Below are 16,486 nucleotides of genomic sequence, written 5' to 3' on the forward strand. Positions count from 1 at the left end.
GGCCTCACTGCCCCATGAGAGGAACCACCAACCAGCTGTGCCGGCTGCGTGAATGTGAATCTGATTGAGCAGCAGCATGGCACAGCAGAGGGTCAGTGAGTGAGGCTCACATCCTGTGATGAGCTTCTGACTTCCCCTGGAAGTAGGACTGACCGCTCTTACCTTCCTTCCCTCTGCATCCCTCACCTCTGCAGTAGTCTCTGACACAGGTAACACTATTTGTTTTCACCTTTAACTGGTACAGAGCAGTCACTCAGGGCTTATAGAATAAATGAAGGAACATATGGTTCCAGGATTAGCTTCCCTAAGCATTTATTCATTCAGGTAATTAAGATATGCATGGAACACAGAGAAGGGAGAAAGCCTCCGAAAGAAAGATTTGAGAAGAGTCTTGAAGGATGAGCTGGAATTTGCCAGGTGGGGAGGAAAGGGAAAGGGCCTACCAACCACAAAATAAGGCACAGCGAGGTGAAGGAGTTTGCTGTGGATGGCATTTAGGTTTGTGACAGGGAGTGGCGTGGAGTGAGGCCAGGAAGGTACATCAGTTGTGCCAAGGTCAGGTATTGTTTTGAAGTCTTCTGGGAACCTCCTGAGCAGCAGAGTGACATGATCAGATCTATGCTTTAGAAAGACAATTCTGCAAGCAGTGTGAAGAATTAGTGGAGGGGGAGAAACTTCAGTCAATTTGGAAGCTCTGCTGCAGGCTGGCAAGCCCCTTGAGGAAGGAATGGGATGGAAGACAGTGGACATTCCTGTGTGAGGACCCACCAGGCCAGCCTCACCCTTCTGGACCTAGGCACCAATACATCTTCCCCATTTTTACAGGGTTAATTGCTGTGTGTCCTTGGGGAGCCAGTTTACCTCGCTGGGCCTCAATATCCTCTCCTCTAAAATGAGAAGTTTCCATCTACGGCCACGCCACCCTGAACAAGCCCGATTCCATCTAACCTCGGAAGCTAAGCAGGGTCGGGCCTGGTTAGTACTTGGAAGGGAGACCACCTAGGAAGACCAGGTTTCGTAAGCGTAATAAAATTTAAAAAAAGGGGGATTGTAAGCTGACAAGGTCCTTGCAATCTGTGAGGTCAACCAAGGGTTGCCTCGCCTAAAAAAATAAATAAAAAATAAAATAAAATAAAACGAGAGGATTCCAACAGATATTTTCTCCGCCACTTGCAATTGGAAGTTGCAAATCCGTCATTGGCCATGGACGTGCTCTGGCGATGGGAGTTACCAGTGCCCTTGCTCTCGCCTGAGCCGCTGCGGGACGGTGGAAAGTAAGCAAATGGTGGTGCTGATGAGCTGAGGTCTTGCATCTCTGCCAGATACAAAGTCTCCAAAACTTGGAGGGACACAAATCATGGTGGGATCACCAGTCTGGGCCTGGTGAGGAAGATGGTGCCCATTCGTCCCTTCAGTCTGAGGGTGGGTGAGGCATGGTTTGAGTGAGGGCCGAGACCCGCAAGGAGGTGGGTAGTCCTCTCCCTGCACTCCCGCCACCTCCTGCTCATCATTTCCTGCAGCATCTCTTGCGAGGCCCAAAAGCCAGCCTTCCTCCTTCCCCTGCCCAAACCTGCTGTGGCCTCTGGCCTCCTGGCAGAACACCACAGACTTCTCCGGTGGCATGCCTTCCCCCCGCAGTTTGTTGTGGGTCAGAGCAAGCTGCCCTGAAAACCCCAGGACGAAGCGATGAGGCCATTGGCAAGAGACAACTAAGTCTTGTAAAGAGGACTTAAAGAATTTCTCCAGAAGTAGCACAATGTACCCATTCTTTCCTTCCAAGAAGTCTTAACCCGCCCCCGCACCTACCCAGCCCACATTCTCTTTCCCACCCGTCCCAGCCCCCTACTCATATTCCCGGGAGTGATGGCTGCTTCCCAAGGTCCCACATTCCAGGCCAGCACAGCCAGGAAGGGCCAAGTTGCTGAAGGGAGGAGGAGTGACAGGCTCTCCTGGATCTTTTCTGGATTCATCTGTCGGGTAGTATTTCCCCAGCGCTGGGACCTGTGCCCACCCGACCAGCCACCCCTCAGACCTTCGGCATTTCCAGTGGGGAGTTCTCCTCAACCCCTATGTTCTTTCTCCTCACCGTACCTCCCTCCAGGTATCTTTCTGGAGACCTTATATCACTTTCTTCTATCTGGGCTTCCAGTCTGGGGATTCCTCCCTCCTGTGTTTTCCTAAGGGCAGCTCAGATTTTGATAATCGGATGGACCGCAATAGGGAGGGGAAGGCAGGGCCTGTTTGTGTAGAGTAATTTAGGATCCACCTCCCCCATCCTGGAGCTTAAGCTCTGGGGGAGGAGAAGAGAAAAGAGCTGAGATGGGGCAGCCTGAAACTCTTTGTCAGGATAAATCGGGGCGGTATCCCCAGCTTCCCCTCCCCTCTCAAGCTCCAGGCCTCCACACACTCAGAGTACTTGCTGCTGCCCTAGTCCTTTCTTCTGCAGTGGGCCCTCTGCTCCGAGCCTCCATGCCCAATCCTGTGCTCCACCAATACCAGAGCGAAGGAGGAGAAAGAATACATACTCTGCTCCTGCTTTCCCAGGGCTTCCCCGAAGACCCCACCTGGGTCATTATCCAAGTGAGGTCTGGGAGAGTGAGGCTTTGAGCTCCTGAGAGCAGCGGGAGGCCAGTCTGCCACAGGGCCCCCAGAGACCTCCTGCAACGCTTTCCCAGCTGCTTCCCCGCAAGGGGAGCCCCAAGCGTGAAGACCACTGAGTAGATAAGGTTTCACCAGCAGACAGCTGCGGAGCTTTCCTCTTATTAGGCATTAGGGGGAAGGAGAGGGGGAGGGAAGGAGAGCAAGTCTTTAGTTGAAACCTCAGCTCTGAGCCTCCTTCCAATTCCCTCCATCTTCTCTGCCATTCTGTCATGGCTGTTATTCCCCCTTGCCTGGGGAATGCAAACCAGCCCCCTTTCCTGTCTGTGTGGGAAGAGCCAGGAGTGTGCGTGTGTGTGTGTGTGTGTGTGTACACATGCATAGCCAGAAAACAGACCTAGGCCTCAAGGCCATGCCATGGGGACGAGGTTCCTGAAAGAAGCTGTGGGTACCAAGGATGGGAATGGGACTGAAGTGGGCTGTGGCTTTCAGCGGCGAGCGGCACTCTCACGCTGAGGCTGTGGTGGCCTGTACCTCCACCCAGCCTCCTCTTCAAGCCGAAGGCCGCAGCAGGGGCAGGTTTGGGGGTGCTGATTCTTACCCACTTGCTTCTTCGTACGTACAGTTCCGGGGCCGTGCCAACCTGCATGTGTTTGAAGACTGGTGTGGCAGTTCCATCCAGCAGCTCAGGAGGAACCTCCACTTCCCACTGTACCCCCATGTGAGTGCCTGTGGGCCTGCTTCTCCTTCTTCCTCCACACCACCTCCTCTCCTCTCCCTCTGCCCACTCCTGTCTCTCATCTTCCCCATTTTCCGTCTTCTTCATCTTTCCTTGCTTTTTTCCTGGTACTTTTTTTTTTTTCCTTTTCCTCGTGGGCCCTTCTTTCCTCTGCCCACAATATCTGCCTTGTTTCCTTCCCAAGGATTCCTTCAGTTTCTCTTCTGCGTCATTTCAGCTTTAGACTCTTGTTGTGGCTTGTAACACAGTCTACCCGGGGCCATCACAAACGATTGTGCTGGTGTGCACTGTACAAGGTCACCTGGACAAAGAAGCTAGTGGGAGTGGAAATTTTGCCTACACGTCACACCAAGCTGTGTTTCGGCCCCTCCTGTGTCACTCTCTCCTGGTCTTCCCACTGGCCCTGAGTGGACCAATTTCTTCATTTTCCTCTTCCCTCTTCTGGGTAACAGTCTCCCTCCCCTTTCTTGGCATAGATCCGCACAACCCTGAGGAAGCTGGCCGTGTCCCCCAAATGGACCAACTACGGCCTCCGCATCTTTGGCTACCTGCACCCCTTCACCGATGGTGAGGCCAGCCCCAAAGTAGAAGGCCCTTCTACTTCCTGCTCCACAGTTCTTTCTTTAGGGTGCCCAGAGAACATAAGTCTGCACTAGGACCCTTTTAGTACACCATCGAGGAGAGGGAAAATTGAGTCACGGTGAGGTCTCATCCACCCCCACCTCTGTCCCCAGGCTGCCTTCTCACTCCCTGACTAACAGAGTCTGGAACTAGCTTGACTCTCTCTGTAGTCTTCCCATCATTACAGTGTCTCCCAGGATGGAGAAACCCCACTCTGCAAGAGGGAAGTCATGTGCCAAGCCTTTGGGATGACTTAATCACAGACTTTCAGCCCTTACACTGATGTCCTTTTTGCTCTCACCTGGACTCTTCCCCTCAATGCCCAGGGACAATCCAGTTCGCCATTGCTGCAGACGACAACGCAGAATTCTGGCTGAGCCGTGACGACCAGGTCTCAGGCCTTCAGCTGCTGGCCAGTGTGGGCAAGGTAGGGTCAGATCAGCCCAGGAGCTCTCCCCTAGGTCTCAGGTGCCAGGCACTGAAGGGGCCCCAGCCTCCATCAGTAGACACTCGTTACCACTAGTAACTGGTGTGACAGCCAGGAAGAAGGCAGGAATAGGAAGCATCCTCCCTCTCACCCCATCCCATTTTACAAGGGGATAAAGGGAGGTGTGTGGAGGAAGGAGTCAGTCTGAGGCTGGGAAGAAAACCCAGGAAGATTCATCTCTGAGCCGGGCTTGGACTACATACAACTTTTGGGCCCAATAGTCCTTAGCTCAGTACTAAGGACCCACTCCAAGGGGATGAAGTGCTAGGGCCCTTCTAGGAAGGGTGGAGGTCCTTCTTGCAGGGGTTACTCAGTCACTCCCGTCATTCTCATCTTCTTTCTTCTTCTCTTCTCTCTCCCTCTCACTTTTTCCTTCTCATTGCTTCCTTGTTTGTTCATTCACCATTTCCCATCCTTTGTATTTTCTCTTTTCCTCCTTCCTTCACTCTCTCTCTCCTCATACCTCTAGACTGGAAAAGAGTGGACTGCCCCTGGAGAGTTTGGGAAATTTCGGAGTCAAATTTCCAAGCCAGTGAGGTGAGTAGGGAGCGTCATGACATTCTCATGAGCAGCAAAACCCGACTTTCCTCAAGTGCTGAGGCCAAATCCAAGTCAAAGAGCTCAGTGTGTCCCCTCCACTCTCCAACTGTCCTTATTCCGGAGGCTCTGGGCTCGGCATCCATGCACTCTGGTAAATGAAGTCTGTGAATTAGAAACCATTTGACTCATCCTTCCTCATTTTACAGATGAAGAAACTGAGGCCCATAGAGGGCTACAACTCAAGGTCACGCAGCTATTTAGTGACACTCAGGACTGGCAAACAAAACAAGACCCCTTTCTCCCCATCCTCGCCCTTCACTTTTTCTTCATCCCTGGAAATGTCCACATCTGTATAGCCTGGACACCGGCTGCTCTGCCCGTGCTGCAGAAACTTCCTACAGGGATCCCTTGGTAGACTGGAGGGATCCCTTGGTAGACTGGAGGGAAACGAAGGCCTTGCCCAGCTAATTGTGGCTGGAATTAATTACTTTAACATGCTAGAAAGGGGGACTTAGCCCAACCTCAGAGCGCCACCTGGTGTCTGACACATGCAAGCAAGAGCATGCACGCGCTTGATGGTAATATTGATGTTGATTTATGAGAGGACAGTTCAGCTTTCAAAGAGCTCTTGGTATGTGCCAGCCTCTGTGGTGTAATTCAGCATAGCAGCTAATGATACGGACTCAAGCAAGGCTGCCTGGGTCCAAATCCCAACTCCACCATGTAGTACCTTGGCAGCTTCAGGCAAATTACCCAAGATCTCTGTGCCTCAATGACTTAGTGTATACGAAGCACTTAGAACACTGCCTAGCACAACTCTGTAAGGGTTAATTATTAATATTTCATTTGATTCTCTCAATTGTCCCTGTGAGGTAAGTACTAATATCATTGCCTCTTTCAGAAGAGAAAACCACTGTTGGAAGTGGTAGAGTGGAGATTCTAACCCAGATGGTTAAGTGGCAAGACTCTGGGATTCCAGGAGCAAGGAGGAAAGGATGAAGGAGGGTTTAAGGGTGGGTGGGGTGGGAGCAGGTGTGGCACTGTGGAAAAGTGGGACCAAGGGATGGCCACAGGGGCCGGGAAAGACAGCCGTCTGTTTCTGTTCTCTCCTCCCACCAGCCTTTCAGCCTCCCGCAGGTACTACTTTGAGGTGCTGCACAAGCAGAATGACGAGGGCACTGATCACGTGGAAGTCGTGGTGAGTGCTTTGCTGTTCCTACCTCTCCTAGCTCAGTCCTTAGCCACTCTTCTTCTTCCCTTGTCCCCAAAACTCTTTTCAAAATCCAGCTACCTCCAGCCTTCCACGTCCACCCTCTTTGCTCTTCCAGTGGCGACGGAACGACCCTGGAGCCAAGTTCACCGTCATTGACTCCCCTTCCCTGTCCCTCTTCACAAGTGAGTAGGCTCTGCCCATAGCTTGAGACAGAGGCGAGGTGGTGCCCACATGGGGAGCGTCTCAGCCCACCTGGGGACCTGGGTCAGAGGAGGGGTGGTGAGTGGAGGCTAAAGCTCAAGATGTTTGGAACATGGGTGTGAGGGGACAAAGAACAGAACTTCAGGGGTCAGGGACCCTTTTGAGAACCTGATGGAAGCTCTCTGAGCCCTCACCTTGGAAAAATGCCTTTGTGTACCCACACACAATATTTTGTGTACAATTTTAAGGGAATCCAGAGACCACGTGGCTCACTCCAGATAAAAAACCTCTGAGTGAGGCCAGTCTCTTACTTCACAGATTAGGCAACCATGGTTCTTGCAAAACCATGTCAAGAGGAGAGGAAACTTTCCCATCTCCTTTAAATTTGCAGTAAATGAATTTTTCCATTGTATTATTCATTACAATGAATAATAAAAATCTTATTACAATGAATAATAAAAATCTTATGATTTTCTTAGCAAGACTCCTACCTGAATGTCTCACTGAGAAATTGCTACCTGGCAGGAGGGGCTATGTGGGCCCAGGTGTATGAAGAGCAGACAGGACTAGAACCCTAAGGGAGGAAGGGAGAGGCAGGTGCTGGGAGGAAACTGAGAAGGCATTGGGATGTGTGTGTGCGAGGAGGGGAGGATGGAGGGAAGAGGGAAGTTCTGGGTTCACAGGAGAGGGTGGCAGTACAGAATGGGCAAGGTGGGTGGGAGGAGGTTGCTGGTGACCAAAGCAAGAGACTACAAAGTCGGGGCAGAGGGACAGGTTGTGAGCTGCTGGGTTGGAGCAAGAGGAAGAAGAGAGAATTGAAATCCATAGAGTCAATGCGAACCGAGAAGAAAGAGGCCCATAGCAAAGTTCAGGTAAGAAACTAGTAAGAAGTAACTGGGGCCAGAGGTAACTAGCCTTGAGTATAGAAGGAGAGCTCCATCTGGGGCCGAAGACAAATGAACCCAGAAGGCAAAGAGCAAAGACAGGCCACCAGCCCCCAGGCTGGTTAGAAAAGGGAAGAAGTAGATATGCATACTTGAGGATGAGAATACCAGATGGAGAGGAGGAGCAGGGCTGCTGTGCACGCGCTGGGGCGTGCTGCTCATGGTGGGCGCTGCTGACTTGTCTGAGAGGCAGCATAACCTGGAGGCTGAGACTAGACTGCCTAAATTCAAACTCGTCCTTGCCACTTATTAGCTGTGTGATCTTAGACAAATGACTTAAAGTCTCTTTGCCAAAGTTCCTTGTCTCTAAAATAGGAGTAATAGCAGTAGTACGTAAGTCATATGGTAGTTATGAAGATTAAATGGGTTATTTATAAGATGCTTAGAACAGTGCCTGGCTTATTATTTAGTAAGTGCTGTGTATGTGTTTGTTAAATAAATTAAATATAATGACAGATTTCCAGTAGATAGTAGTAAAACATTTTGAGAAAGATGTGTGTTTTTTCAAATTCACACAAAAATTGTGTATGGGGTCAAAGAGAGATAAAGAGCTGAAGCCACAAGTTATTGGGGGAGGAGGCAGGACTAGAGGGAAGAGGGTCAAGCACATCCCATCCTGTTCCCAAGGGGAACATGGAAGCCTTGACTGAGCCTCTTCCAGAGGCAGGGACTGGGTTCTGGGCTGTTTGCCCCAGGGCTCTCAGCTGCCCTCTCTTCTTTCCTCCCTGGCCCAGATGAGACAATCCTAAGGATGGATGAGGTGGGCCACATCCCACAGACGGCAGCCAGCCATGCGGGCTCCCTGCACTCTCTTCCCAGAGACGAGGAGCCCCTTGTTGACATGCTTCAGCCTGACCCTAGGGACACCCTCTATCAAGGTGAGACTTCAACTGTGTACTTGTCACCAGTCTGGGGATGGTACACTGCCAGGTCTGTGGTGTGGGTGGGAGAAACTCAAGAGACCTGTCAGTTCCATCACAGTGTCCCAAAAGTCAGAGGATTGTTTTGTTCCTTGTAACATGCACACGGAGATGTACAAAAATATATATATACAATTTTACATTATACAGATCATTATAGAACAAACATCTGTGTAACTGTCACCCAGGTCTAGAAATAGAGTTCCCCGTGCGTTCCTCTGCAATCTCAAATATCATAGTTTCTAACTGGAATCCAGCTCTTGCCACCAGTGAGAGAAATATGTTCCAACTAAGGTGTTAGAGTCTCAAATTCTTGGGAGCGTTTATATTTTAAAAGATGACAAAGTCATCTCCTGTACCAACCACTGCTTCCACATTCACTGGAAGGAAATTCATTTATTGCACCTCAGTAGGGTGAGGCTTTGCAGCCTCTTGGAAGTCTCTAAACCTTTACTGAGGCTAGCCTTGTAAGGTGATCCCAGTGCCATCCAATTCCTTGAACTAGGGACTGTCTGAGTCCTCCTCCACCAAGGTGCTCCATGAATGTCCCCGCCCCAAAAAAGTGGTGCCAGCCTCAGTCTGGCAGCCTCAGCCAATGGCTATGGACTCTGACCACAGCTGCCATGAGTGAATACAATAAGGCAGAAGGCTTCAGCCCTTACCCATCAGCCCTTTGTGGCTCTAAGCCAGCCCCAGTTGCAGGCTCATACCCCTACCCTCATCCCTCTTCCTTTACTGTCCTCAGTGCCTCTGATCCCCAAGTCTCATCTCCGCCATGTCCTGCCTGATTGTCCCTACAAACCCAGCTACTTGGTGGATGGGCTCCCCCTGCAGCGCTACCAGGGCCTCCGGTTTGTAAGTTTGGGGCCCGGGCAGTGGTGGGGGCAGGAGTGAGAGAGGGCTTGCTGCCTCTGGCTAAGATGGGGAGGTGCTGAGGCTGACCATCCTTGCACACCATGTACCAGCAGACAAGATGTCCTCACTGGTCCCTGGGCTTGGAGAACTGGCATTCCAAGTTGCCTCTGGCCCAGATGGACTGCCCTGCAAAGCCTGAGAATGCAGTTCTGCCCTAGGAAGCCCCATACACCAGCTCTGCCACAGTGGTGATGTGAGGTGGACTGGCTTGAGGTTTCCTACACTCTGCTCAGTAAGCCATACAACCAGGACAGGCCTGGGTCAGTCCTACCAGCCAGTCAGCCAGGAGCATTTATTAAACTCATAGAAAAGGCACTGGGGAAAATGAACTATGAAGGGGAACTGTAGAGATTCTCCAGCCTATGTGGAAACTGGAGAGGCAGAATGAACACTGTAAACCCAGATCTAGAGAGGAGAGAGTGCTGGAGTCAGGAAGAGAATGGCACAGGAGTCAGAGGATGGAGGGGGCAGATATCATGAAGAGAGTTTTGGGTGGTGATGGCTTTGAGCTATGTTTAAGGCGGGGGGAGAGGGGGCGCAAAAAGCAGTGTAGTAAATAACAGAAGGGGTTGTTCCAGGCCTATGAGGGTTGCAGGTAAAGATTTAGAGGTTGCAGGAGAGGATAAGATGGCAGGAGGAGGAAAGAAGGGTCTCAGTTGCAGCTGTGGAGAATGAGCTGGGACAGGAGATGAGGGACGTTTGCACTGAGGAGCTAGATCAGGTGTTATGTTAGGTCCAGAGAGCCCAGGAGAGGAGGCATAATGAGTGGAATGGACTCCCAGTCTGCTTGAGCAGATGTTTCATTCATAGCTCAGAGGGGCCCTTCTCTTACCCCCAGGGCAGGTCCCAAGAGCCCTGTGGGATCACAGCTGGGGGCTGGCACAACCCTGGTTGGCTGATTTCTTACCAAGATCCCACCCTCTTTCTCCTGCTGCTTCTTTCTTTACCTTCAGGTTCATCTGTCCTTCGTTTACCCCAATGACTACACCCGCCTGAGTCACATGGAAACCCATAACAAATGCTTCTATCAAGAAAGCACATTCTACCAGGACAGGTGAGCAACCCAGAGTTGGGCAAGAAGATGGCCTGACAGAGGGGCTCTGCCAGAGCCGGGAGAGCTATCACAAGTGCCCTTCCAGCCCAAGGAGCCTTGGCTCTTCCTGGGTACTTCTCACACTCACAGACCCACACACATTCTCACCCCGCCTCCCTCCTCTGCTCTGGTCTGGGGCATGACTCCAGACTGCTGCTGGGACTTCCAGCAGAGCCTCCCGCTTTGCCTGGAAGGCACCGGGTGCCAGTCTGCCTCTCCCTTCCTCCTACAGGCTCAGCTTTCAGGAGTACATCAAGATCGACCAGCCTGAGAAACAGGGGCCGGAGCAGCCAGGTACAGAGTGAGAGCTGAGTCTTCTGGGTCAGGCTGAGAGGGGTGACCATGGTCGTTTCTGGGAAAAGTTCCAGCCCTGCTTCTGAGGAGCTTAAAAATCCAAAGCACACAGCCCCTCCTCCCACGCCCTAGGGCATGGAGCAGTACTACCTTTTCCGTGTCAAGGCACATGTAGTACATGAGTATTTGTAACAGTGTGCTGGGTCAGCTGGAGGAGATTCTGAGCCCCGGAGATTACCTGGGCTGCTTGAGAGCATGTTGTCCCTGGCACGGCATTTGAGAAATTCTGCTACAGAGAAACCCTGTCTTCCTGTGGCCTTTCTTCTTGAGGCAATAGGGCCTGACTGAGACCATTTGTTTGGTCCCTGCATGTGCCAGGCACCCGCTAGGCACTTTGCGTACTTTATTTCACTCTATCGTCACAAAAACCTTGTGGAAGATGGATTAGTATTCCCTTTATGCAGATGGAGAAACTGAGGATATGGAAGTTGAGTGACTTGCCCCAGGTCACACAGTAAGTGGCAGAGCCCAGATGCCAGCCCCGTCTGAAAACCCCTAAGAGCGTCACAAATATAATCATCAGCTATCTCGTGTATCTTGTTAGGGAGAGGCTGAAAACTGATGTGTGGAATGGTTGTCATTAACAATAGGATTTGAGGAAGGTCTCCTGGAAGAGTCCCAGTACGGAGAGGCAGCAGAGGAGCCCCCTGCCTCCACTGACCAGAATGGCAAGATGCCAGAGAGAAAACAAATGCCTACCTCTACCCCCGGGCAGGGTGTTACTGACTACCGCCTCCGAAGCCTGCGGGAACTCCTGGCTCCTCCTCACAAGGGGCTGCTGGTCCCCTTTTCCAAGCAGAACTCTACAGCTCCCTTCCCTCCGAGAACTAGCAACATCCCAGCCCAGCCATCAGAGAAGAGGCAGAGGAAACCCAGCCCTGAACCCAGCCAAGATCCACCTCATTCTGACAAGTGGGCCCCTGGGCACCTGGCCGCGAACTTGCCTCAAGTTAAGAGGCACAAGCCCACTGGTGACAGTCCCAGGAAGACTCTAGGGCAGTCCCAGTGGCTGAATCAAGTTGAATCATACATTGCAGAGCAGAGGAGGGGTGACAGGATGGAGCCTCTGGGCCCGAGGAAGGGTTGGCACGGGGAGGAGGAGGTGGTCGCAGCTGCAGGCCAGGAAAGACAAGTGGAGGGGGAGGAGGAGGGAGAGGAAGAGGAAGAGGAAGAGGATATGAGCGAGGTGTTCGACTATGTGCCCATGTTTGACCCAGTGGTAAACTGGGACCAGACCTTCAGTGCCCGGAACCTGGACTTCCAAGCCCTGCGGACTGACTGGATTGATCTGAACTGTAACACATCTGGCAACCTGATGCTTCCAGAGCAGGAGGCTCTCGAGGTCACACGAGTCTTCTTGAAGAAGCTCAACCAGAGGAGCCGGGGGTAAGGTAAAGGGCTCTCGTGGGGCTGGGGCTGAGTCATGAGGCAGCCTGCTGGCCCGGGGGCAGGGACCTGGGGGCTGTAGCAGGTTCCCCTGCTGCAGGCTCCTAGGAAGGACAAGTTTTGGGGGTCCTGCCCCTGAAGGTGACCTGGACCAGTCAGGTCTTTGTCTCACCATCAGGCAAGGTTTTGAAATGCCCAGGTGTGTGGCCCAAGAGGAGGGCTTGGCAAATATGGTCCCCTCTCTCAGGGAAGGAGCTAGTAAAGAGACGGATCAGACAAAACTGAGGCTAACAGAGACAAATTAAGATTCTAGATATGGGCCAGAAGGGCCCACTGTCGGATTCTAGAACATTTTCATCACTTTTGAAAGAATCCCTGTACCTAATGGTGGTTAACTGCCATTCTCCCAGCCCCTGGCAAACACTACTCTATTTTCCATCACTATAGATTTATCTACTCTAGACATTTCATATATATGGAATTATATAATATGTGGCCTTTTGTGCCTGGCTTCTTTTCCTTAGCAAAATGTTTTCGAGGCTCATACTGTAGAACATACAGCATATTCCAGTCCTTTGTATTGCTGCATAATATTCCATTGTATGTATATACCACATATTGTGTATTCAGTCATCAGTTGATTAACATTTGGGTTTCTACTCTTTGGCTCTTATGAATACAATGCTGCTATGAACATTCGTGTACAAGTTTTTGTATGAACATGTTTTCAATTCTCTTGGCTATACACCTAGGAGTAGAATTGCTGGGTCATATGGTAACTCTATGTTTAACATTTTGAGGACCTGCCAATCTCTCTACCAAATCAGCTGCACCATTTTACATTCTCATCAGCAGTGTATTAAGGTTCCAATTTCTCTACATCCTTGTCAACACTTGTTTGTTTGTTTTTTTTAATAGCCATCCTAATGGGTTTAAAATGGTATCACATGTGTTTTTTACATCTACAGTACTCTGTCTTCTAGGCGGTCTCCCACCCAAGTACTAACCAGGCCCGACCCTGCTTAGCTTCTGAGATCAGACGGGATTGGGCACGTTCAGGGTGGCATGGCCGTAGACTCACATGTGGTTTTGATTTGCATTTTCCCTAGAGACTAATGATGTTGAGCTAACCAATCAACATTTATCTAACAATCCATTGTGTATTATGTACTATTGATTGAGCAGAGCATTTTATCAATGCAGGTCAACTTCTAGAGGAAATTCATTTAGCCTATATAGGATCTCAGAGCTATAAAAGAGTTTAAAGATCATCCCAGCTCAACAGGTGCATTTTTTTAATAGGTGCATTTTTAAAGATGGAGGCAGTGAACCCTGGAGAGGTTAAGCATCTTGCATAAGCCTCTTAGCCAGTGGCAAAGCTAGCATGAAAGACAGGGGCCCCTGACAACTGTCCTTGTAGGCCTCTACCACACCATTCAACTCCTACAGTGGGAGAAGGAATTACTCAAGTCCCACACCCTTTCTGCCATAGGAGATACCAGCTACGACGCATTGTGAATGTGGAGAAGCGTCAGGACCAGCTGCGTGGGGGTCGCTACCTCCTGGAGCTTGAGCTGCTGGAGCAAGGCCAACGGCTGGTGCGCCTCTCTGAGTATGTGTCCGCGCGAGGCTGGCAGGGCATCGATCCAGCTGGTGGGGAAGAGGCTGAGGCCCGGAATCTGCAGGGCCTGGTTTGGGGTCCACACAACCGCCGGAGACGTGTCCTGAATGTCCAAGCCCCAGAGCCCAAGCTGTGCTGGCCCCAGGGCTTCTCCTGGAATCACCGAGCTGTGGTCCACTTCATCGTGCCTGGTGAGCCTCCAGCAGAACCTGGGCACTGTCAGCAGAGCAAGGGCCCAATAGTAATCACGAGCACCCAGGCCTCTGCTCACTAATTCTGTCTCGCAGGAACTTGTGAGAGTGGCCACTCTACAGTCAAGAAGCTAAGGCTTACGAGAGAAAAGTCTCCAGTCTAAGTTTACAAAGCTAGCAAGCACTAGAGCCAGGAATAGATACTGACTTGAGGCCAGTTGTTCTTCCTGTGGTACCAGCTTTCAGGTTTGGGTGTGATAATTAACTGAGGAGTTCCTAGGGTTTACAACTATTCTGGGGAAATATGACTTAATAGACTGGGTTAGCGATTTTTTATGAGAAAGGGGACCATGTAACAGACAAGAGAACGACAATGAGATAGGACAAAAAATAAAGAATGATAATAAGACGGACGGATTGCAAGGTTTTATGTTAGAGCGTGATGGGGTTCCTATGAGAGAACTGATGACGAGCCCCAGCCCAGGGCCTTCTTATGAGGCGCTGCCTGGGAGGCCATGCAGGGGCAGGATGTAGAGGCCCTTTTAACCAGTGTGGTTTCCTCTGCCTTCTGTCTTCATACTGCATTGCTAATGGTTGCCTTACCTCTAAGCAGAGGTCTGTTGGGACTCCTGACTCATGCGAGGCCCAGGAGTGGAGGTGCCTGTCCTTGTGTTACCTGTGCCTTTTCCCCTCTGTCTGCCCCACTCTGATAGTGAAGAACCAGGCACGCTGGGTGCAGCAGTTCATCAGAGACATGGAAAAGCTGTTCCAGGTCACCGGCGACCCACACTTCAACATCATCATCACTGACTATAGCAGTGAGGACATGGATGTCGAGATGGCCCTAAAAAGGTCCAAGCTGCGGAGGTGAGGAGGTTCCCTGGCTGGAGTGCAGGCTGAACCCCACCCCACCCCCCTTCCTAAAGTCCCAGGACTACTAGGTCTGGGGCAAAGCCAGAAGTCTCATTCAGCTTTCCAAGTTCCCGGGCTCTGGCTTTTTCCAGACAACTCATCTGGCCATAATCCCATCCTAGGAACACGCATCATCTCTACCTTCTGCCCACTAGCTTCCTTAGGGCACTGCCACAGCCAAGTCCTAAGGCTCAGCCCCTCTCTTCTTTCCTCTCACTGCAGCTACCAGTACATGAAACTGAGTGGAAACTTCGAGCGCTCAGCTGGCCTTCAGGCTGGCATAGACCTGGTGAAGGTAAGTGGGCTGGGAGGGGTCTGGGAGATGTGATAGAAGCTAAGGCTTACAAGAGAAAAGTCTGGTAAAGAGGACTGGTGAAGAGGTCAAGAGACATTTGGGACGTGTAAGGCTGTCAGCTCCTCGGGGAGGAAGGAGTAAGGATACGGGGGTGGGGCGGGTATGGGGCGGTCCTCTGTGCTATGCTACAGGGCCAGTGTCAGGGTGGGACCAAACAAAGGACAGTGGAGCATTTGTCCAGAGACCTTGGAGTCCATAAAGAGTAGGGGCAGGAGTCAAAATCCACTCTCTGATTGTAAGAACTGTGCTTGATACCCAGCACCATGGATATCTACCCAACAGTTTGTTTTGTGGAAGTTTGTCATTCGGTTGGGAAAGAGAGAATTGTCCCAGAGAGCAGCCTGGCCTCCACCCTGGTCTAGAGGGTCTGTTAATATTCTCACATCTGTCCTCAGGACCCACACAGCATCGTCTTCCTCTGCGACCTCCACATTCACTTCCCAGCTGGAGTCATCGATGCCATCCGGAAACACTGTGTGGAGGGCAAGATGGCCTTTGCCCCCATGGTGATGAGGCTGCACTGTGGGGCCACCCCCCAGTGGCCTGAAGGTGAGCCCTGTCCTGAGTGAAGGAGGGTAGGAAAGACCTCTTTGGCCTTGGTTCTTAACCCCAGAGCTGGAAATAGTTCTGTCTATGACAGCAGCGTTACTCTTCCCACGCTGCCCTGCTGCCCTGCTGCCCCTCTGCTCACCTGGACATTCCAGAGAAGTCCCCTGAGGGCTGTGCTTTAGCCATAACAGCAGCAATGATGAACACTGCCTGCCCCACCTTCCCCTTCATTCATTCATCAAACATTTATTAAGCATTTACCATGTGCCAGACTCTGTGCCCTAGGAGGATACAAAGATGGAGAGATAGGCTCCCTGACTCTGGAGAGGGAAATGGACAAGGAAACCAACCGACCCTTGGCTGTGCCTTGAGTGGCTACTATTGTCAGATCTTGTTGTAGATCCTATCACCAGCCCTTAGGCACTCCCTGGTAAGACTGTTGCTTTCATTGCTTTCACTGGACCCTGAACCTTAGCTCAGGAAGCTTCCCCTCAAAACAGGCAAGGGGTTTGGCCAGATGAGACAGTTTTCAGCTGCACACGTCCCTATCCTCTGTCATTCAGTAAAGGCTCTAGGAATGCAGCCCCGAAGCCTTCTTTATTCCTTCTTCCTGGCCCTCGGCCCACCTCACCTGGTGCTTCTTGTCTGTCCGCAGGCTACTGGGAGGTAAATGGATTCGGACTGCTTGGCATCTACAAGTCAGACCTGGACAGGGTTGGGGGCATGAACACTAAGGAGTTCCGAGACCACTGGGGCGGGGAAGACTGGGAGCTGCTGGACAGGTGACTGGGAAAGCAGGGCATCTGAGACATCTGCTGGAATTTATCCGTCAGGCATTCTGGGGTGG

General features: G+C 51.4%; 1 protein-coding gene and 2 pseudogenes across 1 annotated transcript in view; 2 read left to right on the top strand and 1 right to left on the bottom strand.

Annotated features, from left to right (window-relative positions):
- Positions 1–16,486, top strand: part of B4GALNT3 (beta-1,4-N-acetyl-galactosaminyltransferase 3) — a 90,558-nt gene that overhangs the window by 69,775 nt on the left and 4,297 nt on the right. Inside the window, exons 4-19 of the mRNA XM_039869179.1 lie at positions 3,224–3,319; positions 3,814–3,904; positions 4,285–4,385; positions 4,915–4,982; positions 6,105–6,183; positions 6,314–6,380; positions 8,078–8,221; positions 9,009–9,118; positions 10,132–10,232; positions 10,504–10,565; positions 11,216–12,011; positions 13,504–13,823; positions 14,537–14,690; positions 14,958–15,030; positions 15,486–15,639; positions 16,295–16,421. Coding sequence (XP_039725113.1) covers positions 3,224–3,319; positions 3,814–3,904; positions 4,285–4,385; positions 4,915–4,982; positions 6,105–6,183; positions 6,314–6,380; positions 8,078–8,221; positions 9,009–9,118; positions 10,132–10,232; positions 10,504–10,565; positions 11,216–12,011; positions 13,504–13,823; positions 14,537–14,690; positions 14,958–15,030; positions 15,486–15,639; positions 16,295–16,421 — 2,543 coding nt within the window. The remainder of the gene's footprint in view (positions 1–3,223; positions 3,320–3,813; positions 3,905–4,284; positions 4,386–4,914; positions 4,983–6,104; positions 6,184–6,313; positions 6,381–8,077; positions 8,222–9,008; positions 9,119–10,131; positions 10,233–10,503; positions 10,566–11,215; positions 12,012–13,503; positions 13,824–14,536; positions 14,691–14,957; positions 15,031–15,485; positions 15,640–16,294; positions 16,422–16,486) is intronic.
- On the top strand, positions 906–1,024 carry LOC120607496 (uncharacterized; annotated as a pseudogene).
- Positions 12,971–13,088, bottom strand: LOC120607564 (uncharacterized; annotated as a pseudogene).

The sequence above is a fragment of the Pteropus medius genome, unplaced genomic scaffold (assembly GCF_902729225.1).
Source record: "Pteropus medius unplaced genomic scaffold, Ma_sr-lr_union100, whole genome shotgun sequence".
Classification (NCBI taxonomy): Eukaryota; Metazoa; Chordata; class Mammalia; order Chiroptera; family Pteropodidae; genus Pteropus; species Pteropus medius.